Genomic DNA, 20332 nt, shown 5'->3' with positions numbered 1-20332 from the left:
CAGATGGGCGGGGTATAAATAATAAATTATTATTATTATTATTATTATTAAAGAACTTTCAGGATATATTCAGTTTACAAGCTAGGTGCTTATCTATCGTTTTTTGTGTGGATATGAGATACTGCATTTCTGGGGCTTTGGGAAATCTGTAAGAAAACCTAGTTCTTCTTGGTTAAACTATGTTATATCAGACAGCAACTGCAGACAGCCCTTTCTAATAAATTGGTAGTAGTGGTGAATCTCTCCTGACATGCAACAAAGCACAAAAGAGTAGGTTGCTTTGGGACTTGCTTCTGGTGTTCATACATTGATTATTAGCTGAAACATGACAACCACTGCCCCATGGCTACCCACATCGCTAAGTACTTAGTAGGACAAGAAGCAATCATGAATTATTAGGCAAAGATACTTCACACTTTAACATATTTTCCCATACACAAACAGCACTAGGCAATGTTTGCTCTAGCTCCTATGTATTCAGATTATTCTCCAAGGCTGTGGGAAACTATTCACAGTAAGCTCCAGCAATAATCAAATTTCAGAAAAGGAGCCATAGTTTAAAGTAATAATTATACTGAGAATGAATAGCCATAATTAAGCACTGTGTGTTTCATAGGATGACATAAATCGTATTGCAGATTCAGAGAATAAAGAGGCACCATATATTTCCCAAGGAGAAAAATAGCACAGCTTAAGTCAGAGAACAGTACTGATTATGCCAACTAATATGCAAGTTATTTCGGATGCGGTTGCACCAGAAGATCAGCAAATCTGACAGTGTTGGGTGGAGGCTGTAAAAAAAATTGTGCGTCACTTTGTACGTCGTCATATACGTATACTGCTTTGTTCAGAAAACAAATATATTTATTTTGTGGTCCAAAAGCCACAGATAGCAGCTTACTCTGAAAATAGCACAGCAAAGCAAAGAGGTTGACTCTGGTCTGAGGTGGTAGTTAGGGTGATGGAACATTCTGAATTCATGCATAATTGCAGATTTAACCAATTTCTCACAGTTCTTTGGATCTAGATCATGTTTATATAAAACAGAATCTTGTTTAGGTAAACCATTTTCAATTTATATCAATGCAATCTTGTTTTTTTAAATAAAAAAAATGTGTCATTGACTTTTTGCAAAGGTGCCTTTCTGCCAGTCACAAGTGGTTAGTGAAAGAGCACTGTGTGAGAAGGCCATTTACTTGCTGGCTGCAGGGGAGCAACAGTTGAGATCTGGTAGGGTGATCTTCTGGCTTCAGCACAGCCAGGGGAGGACGTTACTTCCTCCGGCATTGGCTGCACTGACTGCTGGGACTTGCAGTGGTCTAGGGAGTTGACCAGAGGGAAAACCTCTTCGCTCTGGTCTGCTCCCGGGGTGTAAAAGCTGGTTGAACACAGGCCTCAGCCTCAGTTGATGATGGATTCACCACCTACCCCAAGCTTTATGTGTAGGACTACCTGGGGGTAAGTGGACAGGCCCTGTGTAAGACCTCGCTATGGAAGTCTTTGGTCACCATATTCAGGGCCAGGCAGGAGATAAATTGGGTTCATCTGGGGTTTTTGCTGCTCTCATAGCAATTGTCACAACTTGATGGCAGATAAGGCATTAGGTTGGATCCTTAGTCTAGGTGGATGGGGGGTTGGGAGTCCCCTGGCTGGGTTCAAGGAATCAGGGTATCTCATTAAAGGGATCCAGGGGGAGGTGTTTCTGTCCGGATGCCCAGGTGGGGGCTGATGGGACATAGCATCCCCAAAAGGGTCTCCTGATTCGATATATGTCATAGGACAGGCATGTCAAACCTGCGGCCCTCCAGATGTTTTGGCCTACAACTCCCATGATCCCTAGCTAGCAGGACCAGTGGTTGGGGAAGATGGGAATTGTAGTCCAAAACATCTGGAGGGCCGCAGGTTTGACATGCCTGTCATAGGACAATCCTTAAAGGTAAAGGTAAAGGGACACCTGACCATTCGGTCCAGTCGTGACAGACTCTGGGGTTGCGCGCTCATCTCACATTATTGGCCGAGGGAGCCGGCATACAGCTTCCAGGTCATGTGGCCAGCATGACAAAGCCGCTTCTGGCAAACCAGAGCAGCACATGGAAACGCCGTTTACCTTCCCGCTGTAGCGGTTCCTATTTATCTACTTGCATTTTGACGTGCTTTCGAACTGCTAGGTTGGCAGGACCTGGGACCAAGCAACGGGAGCTCACCCCGTCACAGGGATTCGAACTGCCGACCTTCTGATCAGCAAGCCCTAGGCTCTGTGGTTTAACCACAGCGCCACCTGGGCCCCTTAGGACAATCCTTAACCTTGGTTAATTCTGCCAAATAATCAAGCAGCAGACTGGAACGCATCCAATGTCTGTGCCAAAACCTGACATAAGTAATCAATAAAGTTGTGGCCAGTTTAAATCCCAAGCGGTTGCCCTGTGTTTACTGTAACATCACCTTGCCTTGGCCCCGCTGCCCACGGCTTCACTGTGCTTGGACCCGCAAAGGTCGTCTCAAATTCAAGTGAAGTCCTCCTGTTTGGTATTTCAGATGAAATACGTAAGGAAAGTTTTAAAACGTTGACATTGCTTGCATATTTGAACATTTTAAGTATTTTGCATCTACTATGTAGCTTTTTGAAATGTAGTAGTCAAAAATACAGCTTTCTAAGAGGAAAAAAGCAGTACAGGGATATTATTTCCTACTGAAAGTGAAAATGAACTGAAGTCATTTCATTAAGTACAGTATTAATAAATTACAATTGCTTCCCTTTGTATAACAAAAATATCTTTTTCACAAACATGTACCTGAGTTAAAAAAAATTAAATGCCCATTACAGAATAACCAACTTGATTTTAAAGTTTATTTTCTTTGCAGTAACTACACAGGCCACATACAAGGTTTCTAAACCACCAAATTCAGTAATATGATCCTTAAGTAGTTATTGATATTAACCCTATACAAGCTTTCTTTAAAGAGAGAGTAACTTACAAAATGTCCTTTTTAATTTTAAAATAATAGGTAGTAGCAGCCTTGGCCCTAGCATTGGTCAGGAATTCTAAGATCGTCAGTGCAGCTTTGAAATCAGTGGTTAAAATCAGTGCAGTTCAGAAAGGTTCAGTCTACCATATTGATTCAAAATGGCATCCAATTGTACCCAAACACAGATGAGGACCTGTTACTTGATCTCAGGAAACATCGTGCAATATATCTCAAGATATCTTCAAATGCATAGCAAACAGATAAACTGTCCCAAATATATGGTTTAATTCTGTATTTCACACCATGGCTTGAATCCACAGATGACCTGTGTTTTGCTTTGTATCAAATTAACTTTGATAACTACTTCCCCACCCTTTCTGCATATGGGTGCTCCTGTTTTCCCCATGATTCACCCCTCAGTATGTCAAATTACCATCCAAGAGTTCACTATGTGAGCAAAACTCCTGTGATTTTTCTGTTTTCCAGGGCTGCAAATTGATTATTTTCCCTGGAAGCAATTAACATGGGGATGAGTGCTAAACTACATTCCACTAGATTTCTAGAAGTGGCTTTGTGAAAGATCCACACGTTGTGTGAAAGATCCAGTGAAGGAAACATCAGGAGAATTGAATGAACTGCCGTCTGAATGCAGCCTCAGATTGTTAAGAACTAAACTTCTAAAGTTAAATTTTTAATATCAAAAATCATGTTTGTTTAATCCCTCACACAAGGAATATTGGCAGCAATATTTAGAACTCAGGTGTACCATTAGCATTGCTTTACAACTCAAAACAATTTCGTTTCAGGAATGAAAACCGTCACAAATTAGAATTCCCTGTTTCAATGGGTGCTGTGTTGTATTCATGAAAATGAATTCCTCGCGTCGTTGTTATCTTCATAACTTGTCCATTTAATGAATCATCTTCAAGGATTTGTATCAATCCTTTGGCAATTAGTGTTGGTCTAAAAATGAATTTAAGTGATAAGAATCAGATACTCTGTCAGAATAGGTCCTCTGCCTGCTGTTAACTAGCTCTATTCTTTAAATACAATCTGCTTCATAAGAGCATGTGAGCTTACAGAATGATGATGACAGTTCAGTGAAAGAGAACACGGGATGGGAGAGAGGAGAAAGGGTCTAACCCCCACCCCCGGCCCAGACTGTAATAGTAGTAGTAGTAGTAATAATAATAATAATAATAATAATAATAATAATTTATTATTTATACCCCGCCCATCTGGCTGGGCTTCCCCAGCCACTCTGGGCGGCTTCCAACAGATAATAATAATAATAATCGATTAAACATTAAAAGCCTCCCTAAACAGGGCTGCCTTCAGATGTCTTCTAAAAATCTGGTAGCTGTTTTCCTCTTTGACATCTGATGGGAGGGCGTTCCACAGGGCGGGTGCCACTACCGAGAAGGCCCTCTGCCTGGTTCCCTGCAACTTGGCTTCTCTCCACAAGGGAACCGCCAGAAGGCCCTCGGTACTGGACCTCAGTGTCCAGGCAGAACGATGGGGGTGGAGATGCTCCTTCATGTATACTGGACAGAGGCCATTTAGGGCTTTAAAGGTCAGCACCAACACTGTACAGTGGAACCTCGGTTTATGAACACTTCGGTTTATGAATTTTCGGTTTATGAACGCCACAGACCCATCTGGAACGGATTAATTCATTTTCCATTACTTTCAATGGGAAAGTTCGCTTCAGTTTATGAACGCTTCAGTTTATGAACAGACTTCCGGAACCAATTAAACCCATGCTTCAGTTCATGAACGCTTCAGTTTAAGTACTCCGCGGACCCGTCTGAAACAGATTAATCCACTTTCCATTACTTTCAATGGGAAAGTCCGCTTCAGTTTATGAACGCCTCAGTTTAAGTACTCCGCGGACTGTTTGGAACAGATTAATCCACTTTCCATTACTTTCAATGGGAAAGTTTGCTTCAGTTTATGAACACTTCAGTTTATGAACAGACTTCCGGAACCAATTGTGTTCATAAACCGAGGTACCACTGTACTTTTAATAGCTGGCATGTTGTAGAATTTAAGTAAAGTTGAGACCTGTCTGGTATGACGTACTGCTGGTTTTTTTGTCTGTTTGTTTTCTTTCTCTAAAACTTTGCTGAAGTGTTTCGATTACAGGAAACATATAGCTCTCTCCAATATTATTAAATAATTTCTATTAGGCTGAATCGGGATCTGTCTACCTCAAAAGACCACGGAGTTTGCCTCTAGTGGCGAAGTAAAACAGCTGGAGAACCACAGCACCTGCTGTGGCTGCAGCTTCCTGTGTTGGTTCCTGCTACTTCCTGTGTTGTTTCTGCTGCATTAAGCAGCAGCTCTGTGACCTCCCCAGGGTGCAAGCCTGGGCAGTGTGTATGGAGGTCCTGGGCTGCCCTCGCCCTCACTGATGCGGCCCAAGGGAAAGCAGAGCTTGGCCGCAGTTGCCAGAAGGAAGCGTACAAGACGCCATCCAACCACTTTAGGAACTCCACACTGGATTTGTGTAGGGTTTACTCCTTAGTCTTTTCTTCTCCCGAAGTTGTCCTGCAAGGCAGTGGGTAATCTGACAAATACCACTGTGCCTACTTTACTTACTCCAATACGCCGTAGACTTCCATCATATCTTTAATCTTGTCGATGTATGCAACATATTGACCCATGTTTTCCTCCTTGTCTATTGATTGAAGAATTGGTGTGTTGACAAAAGCAGGACAGATGGTATTTATTCGTACGCCATAGTTTGCTGCCTCAGAAGCCATCTGTGGGAAAATGGCAGACATGTTAAGTGTTGGTGGTGTTGGGAAAACCATATTGCAGCTGACTTGAGGATGAAAAGAAAATGAAAAGAAAGGCACAGCTCCACTCCTTGCACCTTCTTGCTCACAGGGCCAACATCATTGGGGTCTAGAGTTTCCAGTTATTAGTACATGGATGGAGATAAAAGAGTGGGGGGGGGGAGGGAGGAAGATAGATTTGGCCCATTGTCTCTCTGCTTTGTGGTCAATTGACCAATCCAGTTGCTAATCACTTATAATAATAATTATCAAAGACTAGGAAACATATTGTATGATCAACATTTGCCAACATATCTAAGGCAAGCAGGTGTTGTATGATAGTATTTATGTAACACTCAAATAAGCTGACTACTGTCACAAAATATGTTTCTTGGAACTAGAACTAGCCCATCCTTTGTGGCCTTAGGTTTTCCCCAATTCAGATGCTTCTCTATTCAGCATAAGGGAATTTCCCTTAAAAAAAGGGAGAACTTGACAGCTTTGATTCAGAAATCCTGACAACCAGATTCTGAAGAAGGAAGATTAATTTTTATTTATAAAGCATAGTTACTTTGAATAGCTAAGATAATGCAGTTATATTGTATAGATGAGAGGAGGGAAAATAGCAAGGTGAGTTTGTCATGGGGAAAATTATAAGAATTCTTCAGCTGCCCATACTCACGGCTATCGAACGTGTAAATCCAATTACCCCATGCTTTGAAGCACTGTACACTGGCTGGAATGCAACAGGCATAAGTCCTTTAACAATGGAAAGAAAAACAGTTACAGTGGAACCTCGGTTTATGAACACCTCGGTTTACGAATTTTTGGTTTACGAATGCCGCGGACCCATCTGGAACAGATTAATTCACTTTCCATTACTTTCAATGGGAAAGTTCGCTTCAGTTTATGAACGCTTCAGTTTATGAACAGACTTCCGGAACCAATTGTGTTCATAAACCGAGGTACCACTGTACAAATATTTATTAAAATGAGCATCACTCCTGATTAATACTGAATGAAACTAAAAAGAACTGAGCCTGCATAAGTAAACATTTCTGTTTTTATATGTTTTTACTGCAGGAGAAGGTGGGAAAGATCGGCTATTATTTTTTATACAACTTATTAATTGCTTTTCCAATTCATGTGATATTCAAAGCAACACACAGAATAGTTTGAAAATGAACACTTCAGAAGTGACTCAAGTGATATTAGGGCAGATATAAGGGCTGCTTTCCATCACAAACACAAGTCATGAATTTTTCACAAAGTGGCTCATTCCACACTTGTGGGTGCTACCAAGGTCCACAAAACAGTGTCCTCGGCTTGTGGCAAACAATTCACCATGGGGAGGGATCTGAAGGTCTAATTAGAGTCTGATTAAGACAAAAAATTGAGGCTAATCCACATGCATAAAGTGAGCCTTGTAAGATCCCATGTATCAGCAAAGTTTTTCCCTGGGATCCCTCCTGCACCTTGGGATTCCTACAGTGGGCTTGCTCCATGACGATGCTCCATTGATCAACTGGGCAGCTAGCACTTTAACATAAGGTTGCTTGGGAGAATTGTGGGGAACTTTAGATGGCATGCAGCCACCCCTGTCCCTGAGGATGGAGGTCCTGTGAAACTTGCCTTCCCTCTTAGCGGTGTAACTGGCGCTGACATTGTTATCATTTTGGCACCAGAACAAGACTTAATTATTTTCTCAGGCATTTTAAGGGTTTTGCTGTTTGACTCTGGCGCTGTTGTTTTGCTTTCAGCAGCCTCTGTTTATTTTGATATAGGATTTTTATTGTTTTAGCATTTTATTGTATGGTTTGTTTAAACTATGAACTAGACTCCACCTTGGTAGGTGAAGGGCAGCTTATAAATATTTCAATAAAATAAAGTAAAATGGATATAATCTGTTTCTAAACATATGTATTTGCATATGCTACAGTTAGTATTTTTGGACATCAGAAAGTAAGACATTAGACTTTAGCTATACTTTGAAGGTATTTACAAATGGTTAAGTTCTGTCAGAGTCCTTCATTAAGTTCATAGATGTTAAGAAAATAAAAATGAGAAGATTATTGTTCTTATGTGTTTGGCTGGAGCAAGAGCTATTCACTTCTCTGTGCTCTGTTACAGTTTCGGCGGGTTTTGTTTTGTGTTTTGCTGGTATAACTTCCCATGTTTACTTGAACTGGAAATAATAATGTTAATGAACACATACTCATAGCACCCTCTACAAGAGACAGGAAGTTCATAGATAAGACAGATTACAAGTCCTTAACTTCTCATTGTTAGCACTGCTATTATACTGGATATTGAAAAGTACAATTATTATTTAATTTGTTAGTAGCCCAAATCCATGAGTCTGTGGGTGACTTGCAAAAAAAATTAAAATGTAAAAAGTTTAAAACAGCATCCATAAACAAATGACATTTTAAAATACAGTGATCTACTGTGTTTTGATCTCTCTCCTCTGATTTGGTTGATGGATGACACTAATTCTTTGACTTGGCAAATGCCACAACAGAATATTGGAGAGCCGAAGGCACATTTTCATGTGGAGAAATGCATTATTTATTTATTTATTTATTTAGTTCATAAAATTTATACACTGTTTGATTGTTTTTTTAAAAAACCCTCTCAAAGTGATTTAGAAAAAGATAAATCATTAAAATCGAGGAAAAAAATCACAACCATACTTTAAAGGCTTTAGTTTCAAAACTTCCCTGTGCCTTTCTTAACATCCCTGATGCATCAAGTAAAACCTTTCTTTCACCCCAAGGATTTGGTGGTTCTTTAGTAGTGCTGGTTTTTTCTGATGTGACGCTGGTGTCAGTGAACTGGTGCAATGTTTCAGTTGTTGCTTATATCATGAATTCTGCTCATATTGATCCAGAGCAGATTCCAAGGTGTAGTTAGCAGAGAAAAAAAACTTAAACACATTGCAGGATTCCCAAAATATAGACCAGAGGCAATATTTCATCCAGCAGAGCTTTACTGCTACTGAAGGCAAATGAGCATAATGGTCACAAATCCAATACATTCAGGATTGGCACAGTCCACAGCAGACTTAACCTAAACTTACAATACTGTAACTTAGCACTTAGCATACTATATACAGAACACCACACCAGAATGAAAGAGAGATAGAAAGAAAGTGAAAACTAGGCTCCTTCTGGCCTATTATTGTAGTCAGTATGACTATATGAATGAAAGAGTATGAGTGAAAGAGATAACAGAACCAGTTTAAACCAGCTGTTCAGCTTCTCTGAAGGAATAACCCAAACATCAGGAACCTTCCGCTTGTTTCTGGGCAGAATAGAAACTTATGTGTCAGCTAGAAACTCCCAGCTTGCACCAGTTTGTATCACACTGAGAAGCTTCCAGAACCTTCTTGAGTCAATTAGAATAGGAAAGATCTCTACACTTTAAAACAATACTTTTTGTACCAAGAAATGCAAACTGACAGTTTTTAAGAAATTATTATAATCTCACTGGACTTCAACCTAATGGAAATGCAGAAAGTAGCCTTAAAAAAAACAAAACCATATAATCTTCTTACCTGCTAGTGATGCTACATTAACAATAACTCCTCCATTATGTCCATTTTGAGTTTTCATGTGTTCTAAGCCGATATATGTTCCTCTGATCACTGAAATCTGGTACAGAAAACACAAAGGAGGCACCACACTTAAGTCTCTTCTCATTCTGATATTAGTCTGTTATAATCAGACTTTCAATAAATATATTCAACAAGTTTAGAATCACTGTGGTTGCTTCTTTTTGTATTCCTCAAACATCTAATTTATCTAGAAATAGATTATTGAGATGCGAATACTTATATCTGCCTCCTTTTTTTTTACAATGTCCCTTATCTTCAGTTCTTACAAGTGGTTTTCTAGATTTCCTAGAAATTCTGATTAACGGCAGATGGACCTAGAGTCCTTCTAGGTGCCTGACAAATTAACTGTAAAACAGCTTCCCCCATGTCAAGGTACCATATTTATGAACTCTGAAATCCTAAAAAAGGGAAGGGGGATTAGATCTGGCCAGAGAACCAGATCCAAAAGTGACCAACCCTCCATAAGTTGACAGGCTTGGTCATCATGAATTGGCACCTTTGTCAGAATGCAGGATGACAGAAAAAGGCACCAGGTTCTAAAAGTGCCACTTTCTGCCTGCAAATGAAGAATTGGGAGTGTATTTAAATTACATTCCTGATTCTTCATTTGCAGCAGCCATGGCTTGAACTTTTCCACATCTGAGGATGGCTTAGCAAAAAAGCCTTATGGACCTAATTAGGCCTGAAAGCCCAAGAATCTTCAAAACTTATCATTTTCACTTCTGTGGAGAAGACACCTCTCCGCGCTTGCTGTGAGAGTGGAAGGATTTTTTCACCTAACACTGCTGCACACTGTTCTTCCAGCAAGAGGTTGTGCATTGTGTGCAAAGGCTGCAAAAAGCAGAGCTCGCAAGCTTCCCCACCGCCCACTTTGCAGTTTTGAAACTCCTTGTCAGCTTCCCCTCTACAGTGAAGGGGCTTCTCCAATACTGTCACGGTTTCACTTTAAGTGAGAACTGTAGAAAGTACAACAGCTTGTTTAAAGGGTTATCTAGCCCAGAGGTTCCCAAACTATAGTTTACAGCCCACTGGTGGTCTGCAGGCTTCATTCAGGTGGTCTGTGTAGTCTGAAATGCAAAGGAATCTAGAGAACCCCCTTACTATACAGGCAAAACTAATGGAAGGGTTTCAAATTTCCCAGAATCACATAACTATTGTGAACAACCTTTGCAGAACCAGGGCAGGAGCGGGGAGAAAGTTTGTAAATTTCACCATTACTCTTTACAATCTTTGATTGGTCGGTCAATGACATATATAATTAGTGCTGATTGTTCCATGCCTGGCAGTTGGATGGGGAAACTGTTGTGCGAGGGAGAAGTAAACGCACACATATATACACCTGTATGCATGAACAGGTGTTTGGAAACTCCACTGCCACACAAGACATTTCACAGAATTTCCACTGCTATTCTGCACCATAAGAATGTAAGACCAAGCTAGTGGACCATCTAATCCAGTGTTTCTCAACTGCTGTTCCGCGGCACACTAGTGTGCCGCGAGACGCTGGCTGGTGTGCCGCGACGAGAAGGGCGATTTGCATTGTCACGTGCCTGGCGGCCGCCAATATACAGCACTGACCCACCGGAAAGCAATATTTCTCCTCCTCTTTCCCAAAGCTCAATGCAAACGAGCCTGGCGGCCGCCAATTCACAACACTAACCCGCCGGAAAGCAATATTTGGTAAGTGTTTCTTACAGTCATAATTATAATATAGGGCGGCACAGAGTTAATTTTTTAAACTTTTTTAATGGTGGTGTGCCTCGTGATTTTTTTCACGGAACAAGTGTGCCGTGGCCCAAAAAAGGTTGAGAAACACTGATCTAATCCAACATCCTGTTCTCACAATAGCTATCCAGCTTCCTCCAACAGTGCAGCCAGGTATTGATATCCTCCATGAATTTGTCCAATCCTCTTTCAAAGCCAACCACTGCCTCTTGTGGGACTGAATTCCAATGGGTACTTTATTTTGTCTGTCCTGAAGGTCCGAACAGTCAGCTTCAGTGGATGCCCACGAGTTCTAGTGTTATGATACACTTGAGTTAGCTAAGACACCAGGGTATGCAGTACTGGTTAAAAAGTAATCATAATGTTATGCACAGCATGTCTTCTCTCTGATGTCTGTTCTGGGCACTCATTTGCTTTGAGCATTCTGAAGAACTAGTGACAGGAAGAATAATAAGTGACTCGGATTTCCTTGTTCATCACATCTCGATTGTCTACATGCCCTGCCCCGTGGCCCTCGATCTTGCACTCATCCAAAGCAAGTCTTTCAGATGCTCTCCACTTCTTAACCAGGACATAACTGACTTCCCCAATAGCTCTTTTCAGTTGCATAATTATTATTTTTTTCTGGCAGCTTCTAGTCCTGCAAGTATGAATATGACTATCCCATTTACCACCAGGCCTGTCTCACTCATCATGACGCAAGCAAAATTATGAAGAAGAAGAAACGCATCATGTTAACTTCCTCTTACGTCATCCAGTATTGAAGAGGAAAATCTTGAGATGTGGGTAACCTGCTGTATGTTACTCTTCATCAGTTCTAGAACTCAATGTCACTCTCTGGGCTCACCTCCCATTAAGGGATTTTTCTTCCATACCCTTTCATTTGTCAAGCATATTGCTACCATCTTTCTTCATTATGAACATCTGCACACTTTTCAACACAAAAGTTTGTTCAAAGCCTTAGTAGCTTTTGCTAATTTTGTATGTAGTAGCATTTAGGCACCAGCTTGTTCTATATGTCATTTGCCTGATAGTTCTACAACAAACAGCACACATTTGCTAATCTTTACACTACCGTAGTAATACCCAGTGATCAATTCACAACTAAGGGGAGATGCATTTAAACTGAAGTATTTTCAACTTTCCTTAATTTCAGTAGAAAATATTTGAGTAAAGTTCCCACTGAAGGTCAAGATCCCCCCCCATTAATTTTTAATAGAACCTAGAATTTAAAAATCAGTGGTTTTCTTATTGATTTTTTATATATTTTAATATAGCTTTACTGTCTTGCTATAAAAATATTCAAAGTAGTAAAAAAAATACAAAAGTTAATGCTATATATCCCAAATTATCAATTAATACCACAATGAAGCTATAAAAACCAAGATGGGGGTCATGCAGCAGCAAAGTCCATTTAAAAGGCAATATTTTGCTCTCCCTTACCAACTTTATTTTAAATCCTGCATGAGAAAGTTCTATGCCAGGATGATTTTTGTGAGGTGCGACAATATGTCTTGTTAGCCAGTTTTTGCCTTTAGTATGTGTGTGTAAGGAGTTTACATAAGGGAACTAATAGATGTATAAAAGGGAACAATTATTGTTTTGGTCTACCAGTTAATTGAATAAAAACGTGCCTGAACAAACCACATGCAATCAAAATTTGCCTTCTTTAAAATGCCTTTGGGCATTTCCATTTCTTACTGACAGCAGATTTGGCTTATGCATTGCTTTTTTAAAAATGCATTCAGTTGCATAAAGCAGGCATAGGCAAACTCAGCCCTCCAGATGTTTTGGGACTACAACTCCCATCATCCTTGACCGCTGGTCCTGTTAGCTAGGGATGATGGGAGTTGTAGTCCCAAAACATCTGGAGGGCCGAGTTTGCCTATGCCTGGCATAGAGATTCCACAAAAAACAGGAATACATTAAAAGCTGTGGAGGTCACTGCCTTGATCCTGAAAAGAGCAGACATATAATCATCATTCCAAATTGTAAATCACTTTACTGATTAGCTGTTACTAACTAACTGCTCATATAAGGTTTACTTTGCCTGGGGTGTTAGGGGAAGGGTTGTGCACATGCTCCTTCTTGGCTTCTAGAAGCTATCAGCATGTGACAGTGGTCATACCTGGGAAATGGCTTTGACTGGCTGGCTAAACCAGGTGAGGGTAGCTGATGAGTCTCAAACCCTTGGTTAGTTATGGGCTTCTGGCAGATTGAGTGGACTAGACCAGGCATCCCCAAACTGCGGCCCTCCAGATGTTTTGGCCTACAACTCCCATGATCCTTAGCTAGCAGGACCAGTGGTCAGGGATGATGGGAATTGTAGCCCAAAACATCTGGAGGGCCGAAGTTTGGGGATGCCTGGACTAGACCAATAGTGGGTCCAATGGTCAAGAAGGCTGTTTCAGCACACACTTTAGAGGAATATGAGGGGCAGATGGGGCTCGTTACCCTAGGAAAGTAGCTCATTAAGGATAAGGAATATGCTGACCCATATTCTCTGATGCCTTGCGGCTATGCTGTTTCCTGATAAGGGCTTTGGGAGTAAACCCCAGGGAAAATCTGTACCTGCTGGCCTTGCAGGATATCTTTGGGAAAAGAAAAGCTAAGGAGTAAAACCTACACAAATCTGGAATGGAGCCCTAAGGCAGTTGATGGTGCCTTGTACACCTCTTTCTGACAACGCCTGCAGCCAAGCTGGTGCCAAACATAGTGCTCTGCTTTCCTTTGGACCACATTAGCAAGGGGGAGGGTCATCTAGGCAGCCTAGGACCTTCTTACACACTGCCCAGGCTTGTGCCCTGGGGAGGTCACTTTGGTGCTGCTTATGCAGTAGTTTGACTTCACCACTGGAGGCGCTGTCTCGTGAGACAGATGGCTACCACTACCACCACCAACAATACTGCATACTGAGCTGCCTTATGCTGAGACAAACCACTAGTCCATCTGAACTAGAACTAACTTGACCAGCAACAGCTCTCCAAGGTACCAGACAGAGGTGTTTACTAGACCTTTAAGACTGAATCTGTTTGTGTGTTCTATGTGCCATGAATCTATGACCTTTTCCAATCTTTTGGGCTATTAAGCTACTTCATTATGAGATTTAAGAAGAGAATCCTAACCATGCTTACTACGGACTTACTTTTCACACCTTAAATGAGAAATCAGATATATGTAAGACTTTCTAGTGTAAGCCTGTTTCCCTGATAGGACATTCTAAAGCCAATTATATAGGGTGAGTCTTTTAAAAGAGGCCCCGTGAAACATGTGTACTCTGTATCCACGGGGCTTCTCTTAAAGGACTCACCCTATATAAGGTGTGTTCACAAGTTACATTCAATGAATGTAAAATCTGTGTACACAAATAGATGAGCTCCACACTCACAGTTATTCACATGTAACATTTGAATGGGTACACAGTAGTTGAGCTGTACAAGTGTACACTCATTCACACAAACACTTGTACGTGTGTAGAGACAGCTTAAACGTGTGTACAGTGCAACATGTGAACAAGCCTGCACTAACACTGTTGCTGTTATGAAATATGCACAAATGAAGCTCTGGATCATTTTGAGCAATCTGCTTTCATATGTTTTGTTTTATTCTGCATTTTCTTGTACTACCCTAGGAGACATTAAAACACCATTCTTTGTTACCTTTCACCTTCTTTTCAAAAGCTCATTCTGCTCTTAAGGCCGACACCCTCTCCTTTATTTGTTTTAGTTTATAGAGTTTTGCACTGTGCTGGTTATTGCCTTTGTACTTTAAACTAGGACAATGACCTTGTTTAGGTCCTGCCTTTCATTTGAATTGTGCTTTACATATTGAGGCAATATCAAAAGTAAATAAGTATGTAATCATTCCTGGAGACTAGCCAGGTTTCAGCAGAGTACTGTGACACAATGCTCACAGTGCTCATTGCTGGATCTATGTGCCAGTATTTCTTCATCACTATACCCAGCCACTGAGATGCAATTCAGTTTGTCATACTAAAATAGCAATTTGCAAGGAACGACTACAAGTAAATGAAACTGCAATTTAACTTGTCTTGTAAAAAATGTAGTGTACTAAAAGACGGAATTTAGCATTGTATTATTGCTTCAGGTGCACTTTTACATAGTTATTGGACCACTAAGCCAAGTGTGAAGTGCCACTGGAATTACGTAAACATGAACACTATGCAGAAGTAAACATGTTCCCTATGATGCGAGCCGAGCCAGGGCTGCCTGCCCCCGCTGCCGCCACCGCCTCTGCTACAGCATCCTCACTGTAACACAGGTTCTATACAGTACGATCATCTCCATAGTATTTCAAATCCCACTGTGTTCAGTGGGACTTAGTCCAGAGTAACTGCGTACAGGGCAACAATCTTAAAACTGTTAGTGGCCATCGATCCTATCTGTTCTCATATGAATAGTGATATAGAAGAGATTAGCTTCCATGTGGCTTGCATTTCCTAGCCTGAAAGGCAAGGAACATCTGACCCCATCACAATTTGATTTTGACATGGTATGAGGAATTCAAATACTCTAGCAGTACCAAAAAATAAGTATATTGGTCAACTAAAACAATTTTTAAAAACCTTGTAATCTGATAATACAATTGTCATATGTAAATGTCTGCATAAAGAATGAATGAATAACAACACCAGCAATTTCTGGTACATACTAGATCTCTTCCTATATAGTCTCCAACCATGGATTAGAGCAGGGGTCCCCAGACTTACCGGCGTTTGGGCCGGTTCCCACCGCGCCGATCGCGCGGCGGGCCGGAGGACGAGGGAGCGCGCGCCTGTGCGGGCCGGCGGGCGGGGGCGCATGCGCACGGGCGCTTACTGGCGCGGCGGCGCGCTTCCAGGGTGGAAAAAGCGCCGAAAATCCGTTGTGTGCATGCGTATGGGCCTCCCCCGACCCGGAAGTGCACCAGAAATGACCTCTTCTGGGTCGGGAGAGCCCCATACGCATGCGCACAAAGGATTTTCGGTGCTTTTTTCCTGACCCGGAAGAGCGCTGTCGCGCTGCGCGCCATAAGAGCGGGCGGTGGCGGTCGTCGCGGGCCGGATTGGCAGGCCAATTGGGCCGCATCCGGCCCCCGGGCCATAGTTTGGGGACCCCTGGATTAGAGTATCAAAGATTAATGCATGTCTCTTTTATAATGATTTAAGGCAATATCTTATAGCCCCATATTTATCTCAGTTTAGTTCCCGACTAAGAGAACGGCAGGCAGCATATTTGCTAAACAAGCCCACTGGGAAAATAACCTTCTCGGTGGCTAAATTCCTCTTCCTAGTGCTCAAGTGTCGGAAACGTATAATCGAATGTCTTGATGTGGGTTACCTGTAGGAGGTTTAGTAGCGCGGTCATACCCCATTTATGTATCCCTCTGATGCCTTCAGTTTTATATTTTTATATTTGTACTGAGAAATGTTTTTCTTTCTGACTATCGGTCGAATAAAGTATATTGTATTGTATTGTAGATTAATGCATGCCAATAGTCATACGCTGATTCAGAGAAAACTGAACTTGATGATATGGGATGATATAGCCAGCTTTGGTTTAGGACTGAAGAATAGATAGTGGACAAGTAGACTCTGATATACAGGTACTCAGTACTGCTTGTGTCTAGGGACCGATAAACATTAGGGAAGCAAAATCTGACTTTTCCCTCCTCAAGGGCCATATTAAAAGCTACAGTTATAGAATAATCTAAAATTAGACAGATATGTGAGAATTAGGAAAGCTTGACTTGGATTCTTGTTCAGGGGGACATGCAGGGATATACATTGATGTTTATTTAAGGAAGAGCCTTAACCTGGGTTCAAGGAAAGTTAGCAGTTCTAAGTAATGTATTTTATAAATGCTACACATGCTTGGCTGGCAGTATGTCCTGTTGACTCCAGGACTTACTTCTATGTTAAGATGTATGGGATCAACCTGTATAGTTAGTCATTATGCATTTAAAAAAATATATTCCTAAATACAGATCATATTCTTCAGGGAGGTTTTAAAGTTTTTTTTTTAAAAAAAATGTAAATATTTAATGTATGAATTAAACTTACCAAGTTAACTTGGACTGTGATTTCCCAGTTTTTTTCATTATTCACTCCAGCGTTGTTAACCACAATATCCAGCTTTCCGAAATGTTCAAATGCCTTTTTAAAAGCATCTACAAGTAAATTGGGGTAGAGTGCAAAGAGAATTTTTTCATTATTGCCACACAATTCATCATTCTAGAATGATGGCAATGACACAATCTAAAGTATGAATTTTGCTTAAATGTGAATACAATGAATTATACTCATCTATAGCACTTCCTTAATTCTTCATAATGTATTTTTGTATTGTATGATAACATTTTATCAATTGAATGGATAAAATTGATTCAACCACTCGACACTGGTATGTTAGTCCTGCCTGTCCCTTGGTAACATAGAAGTTTTTGTGGGGCTGTTTAAGTAAGGGTCGGAGGAATGGCCACCCTGAATCTGGCTTTGTGTTTTGTTTCAGAGCAAAGCATTAGGTAACCTTAGTGCAGGCATCCCCAAACTGCGGCCCTCCAGATGTTTTAGCCTACAACTCCCATGATCCCTAGCTAACAGGACCAGTGGTCGGGGATGGGAATTGTAGTCCAAAACATCTGGAGGGGCCGAAGTTTGGGGATGCCTGCCCTAGTGTCTGTAAAGATGAAAAACTGAATTAGCGAAGGGGTTCCTGGTGCTTGTGATAAGATTTGTTTCCATGTGAACAGTAGGAACCTCATGCAGATTCCATTGTGTTTAAGTAAATATGAGTACAGAATTATCATCAGAGGATGGCAATTATACAGGTTAATCCTTTCAGAACAAAATGATATGATTTGGTTTTTTTAATGTATAGACATAATTTGTAATACAATCACAGACTAAGGAAATAAATTACTTCTTTATTTAATCAAGCAAAAATTGACTGGTTGTTGATATCTCCTTTCTAAAGCTGTTACAAAAGATCTATTCCCCCCCCCCGTCATAGTTCTCTAGGGTCCATGATAATTAATAGACAAATATTTGCACAAACTGCTTCATTCCTAGATATTGTCAACTCATTCTCTTAAGTCCCGTAACCTAGAAATGATTTAGCTTTACCACCAACCGCAGTTGTGCAATCCTGCCAGGCTGACAATGTACGCGTCTGTATTTTTTTAATCTTGCCTTTAGAGATAGCTCTCTCTATTAGGAAGTGTTCCCCCCCCCAAGCACTGCATTCAAGCTACTTTGTGTGGATTCAGTTATTTTACTTTAAATGGATTATAACTGGGGCAATGAATGACTGCTACTAGACACAGAAGCCATCTGCTGTATCAGGCCAATGGCCTATCTAGTCCAGCATCCTGTTCTCACAGTGGCTAATTGGTTGCCAATGGGAAGTCCAAAAGCAGAACCTGAGCAGAACTACGCTCTCCCAACCTGTGATTTCCAGCAAATTGCATTAGTGAGCATACTGTCTCTAACAGTGGTGGCAGAACATAGCAAACATGGCCATTAGCTGTTGATAACTTTATCCTCTATTCTTTTTTTTAAAGCCATCCAAGTTAGTGGCCATCTACTTTTTATGGGAGCAATTTCCATAGTTTTAACCTATGCACTTTATGAACAAGCACTTTCTTACAAGAAAGTGTGACTATATCAAAACCCTCCCATTAACTGAAAATAATCCTGCTATTCTAGTATTTTGATGAATATCCTATTTTGTGTATGTGCCAATGGCAGTTTTTTCCTTCCAATTTAATTTTCATTCAATAAAAACACAACAAATTTAAATCATTATTCATATAGGGCAAATTATAAACCGTATGGTTTTTTATTAGACCAATATTACAACTTATAAGTCCTTACAAACCATCTCCCACCAAATCTTTCTGCTCTATTGTTTTTCTGAGGTAAGTACCTGTTTTCCTTTATATATAAAAAGTGGTGATCCCATAATCACACATTCCTGTTCAGAAAATGGTATCAGGAAGAATAATACAGCTAATTTTTTTTTGTTATAACATAAAACAAAATTCATGAAAAGCCTCTTGGTCCAAGTGTTTAGGGCTTCTGTGTTACTTATTTGGACTGCTGAACAAATGTGTGAAATAAAAACTTGTATTAAATGCTATCAGTTGCTGAAATGTTTTCTGCACTGAGCAAAGTCCCATTGTAGCCATTTAGAAGTCAGCTTCCTTCTATGTAAATATGCATAAGATTACAGCACACAACTCTCAACTTCCAACAAGTCTCAATTCCTCCAGACACTAATAGCAACCTTGCAATGTGCACTGTAAATTGCTTTTTAAATTTCGGGACACTAAAATAATGCTAGTTATGCATAAATGGGAGAGGAAGTGCTACCTTTAATCAGCAGTGTAGCTAGCCGCTGGGGCACCCGGAGCGGCAACCTGCTCCATACGGCGCATGCACAGTGCCATTCCACAGGCAGGATCGAGCCGCCGGCAAACCGTGAGCAAGCCGTGGAGCAAGGTTTCTTAAATAGCCTTGTTCTGCAGCCTGCTCGCTCACCTGCACGGTGTGTGCTTTGCTTCTTCCTGCTGGAGTAGAGGCACCACTGACACCCCTATCTGGTTCACCCCTCGCCTCCACCCCAGCAGGAAGAAGCAAAGCATGCCAGCTGAGCAAGTGAGAGAGCAGCCAGCCGCCGAGTGAGGCTTTTTACCAGGTGGCGGCTGGCTGCTCGCTTGCAGGGGGTGTGTGCTGAGTGTCACCCCCCCTCCAGGATGGCACCCGGGACAGAGCGCCCCCTACACCCCCTTGCTACGCCACTGCCTTTAATGTTAAACCATACTATTGGGTTTATTTCAATACCAAGTAGCTAATTGGCTTTCGATGTCATTTTTTTATCATGCTTATTTCAATATCTAATGTCGTGGACTAGGTGGGAATGTTTTGTATTAAAGTTTAAGAATAAAACAAAACACAGTACTGTACTTGTAAAACAGTTTTTCACATACTGGGTTCATACAAACATCACAAAATATCCTGTAATTTATTTTTCTTTGTAATATGCCAACTAATTCAATCTAGGAAACACATTGCTGATGCTTCACATTTATAGATTTCCTACACATTTATAAATCCTGGTTGGATATTGGCTTTCTTCACCAAAGCCTAACCTGCACAGATTTTATATCTATAACACATTTTCTTCCCCTGACTCTGACAGGATTAACAGCAGGACACACACACACACACACACACACACTACAC

The 20332-nt window shown here is 40.9% G+C and overlaps 1 protein-coding gene across 1 annotated transcript in view; it reads right to left on the bottom strand.

Annotated features, from left to right (window-relative positions):
• Positions 1 to 2834: 2834 nt before the first annotated feature.
• Positions 2835 to 20332, bottom strand: part of HPGD (15-hydroxyprostaglandin dehydrogenase) — a 20737-nt gene continuing 3239 nt past the window's right edge. Inside the window, exons 3-7 of the mRNA XM_035113123.3 lie at positions 17150 to 17256; positions 9304 to 9400; positions 6430 to 6506; positions 5569 to 5732; positions 2835 to 3930 (exon numbers count right to left, since the gene is read on the bottom strand). Of these exons, the coding sequence (XP_034969014.2) occupies positions 3786 to 3930; positions 5569 to 5732; positions 6430 to 6506; positions 9304 to 9400; positions 17150 to 17256 (590 nt within the window). The 3' untranslated portion in view covers positions 2835 to 3785. The remainder of the gene's footprint in view (positions 3931 to 5568; positions 5733 to 6429; positions 6507 to 9303; positions 9401 to 17149; positions 17257 to 20332) is intronic.

This window comes from Zootoca vivipara, chromosome Z1 (assembly GCF_965207765.1).
Source record: "Zootoca vivipara chromosome Z1, rZooViv2.hap1.1, whole genome shotgun sequence".
NCBI lineage: Eukaryota > Metazoa > Chordata > Lepidosauria > Squamata > Lacertidae > Zootoca > Zootoca vivipara.
This window is presented reverse-complemented; position numbering and strand designations above follow the sequence as displayed.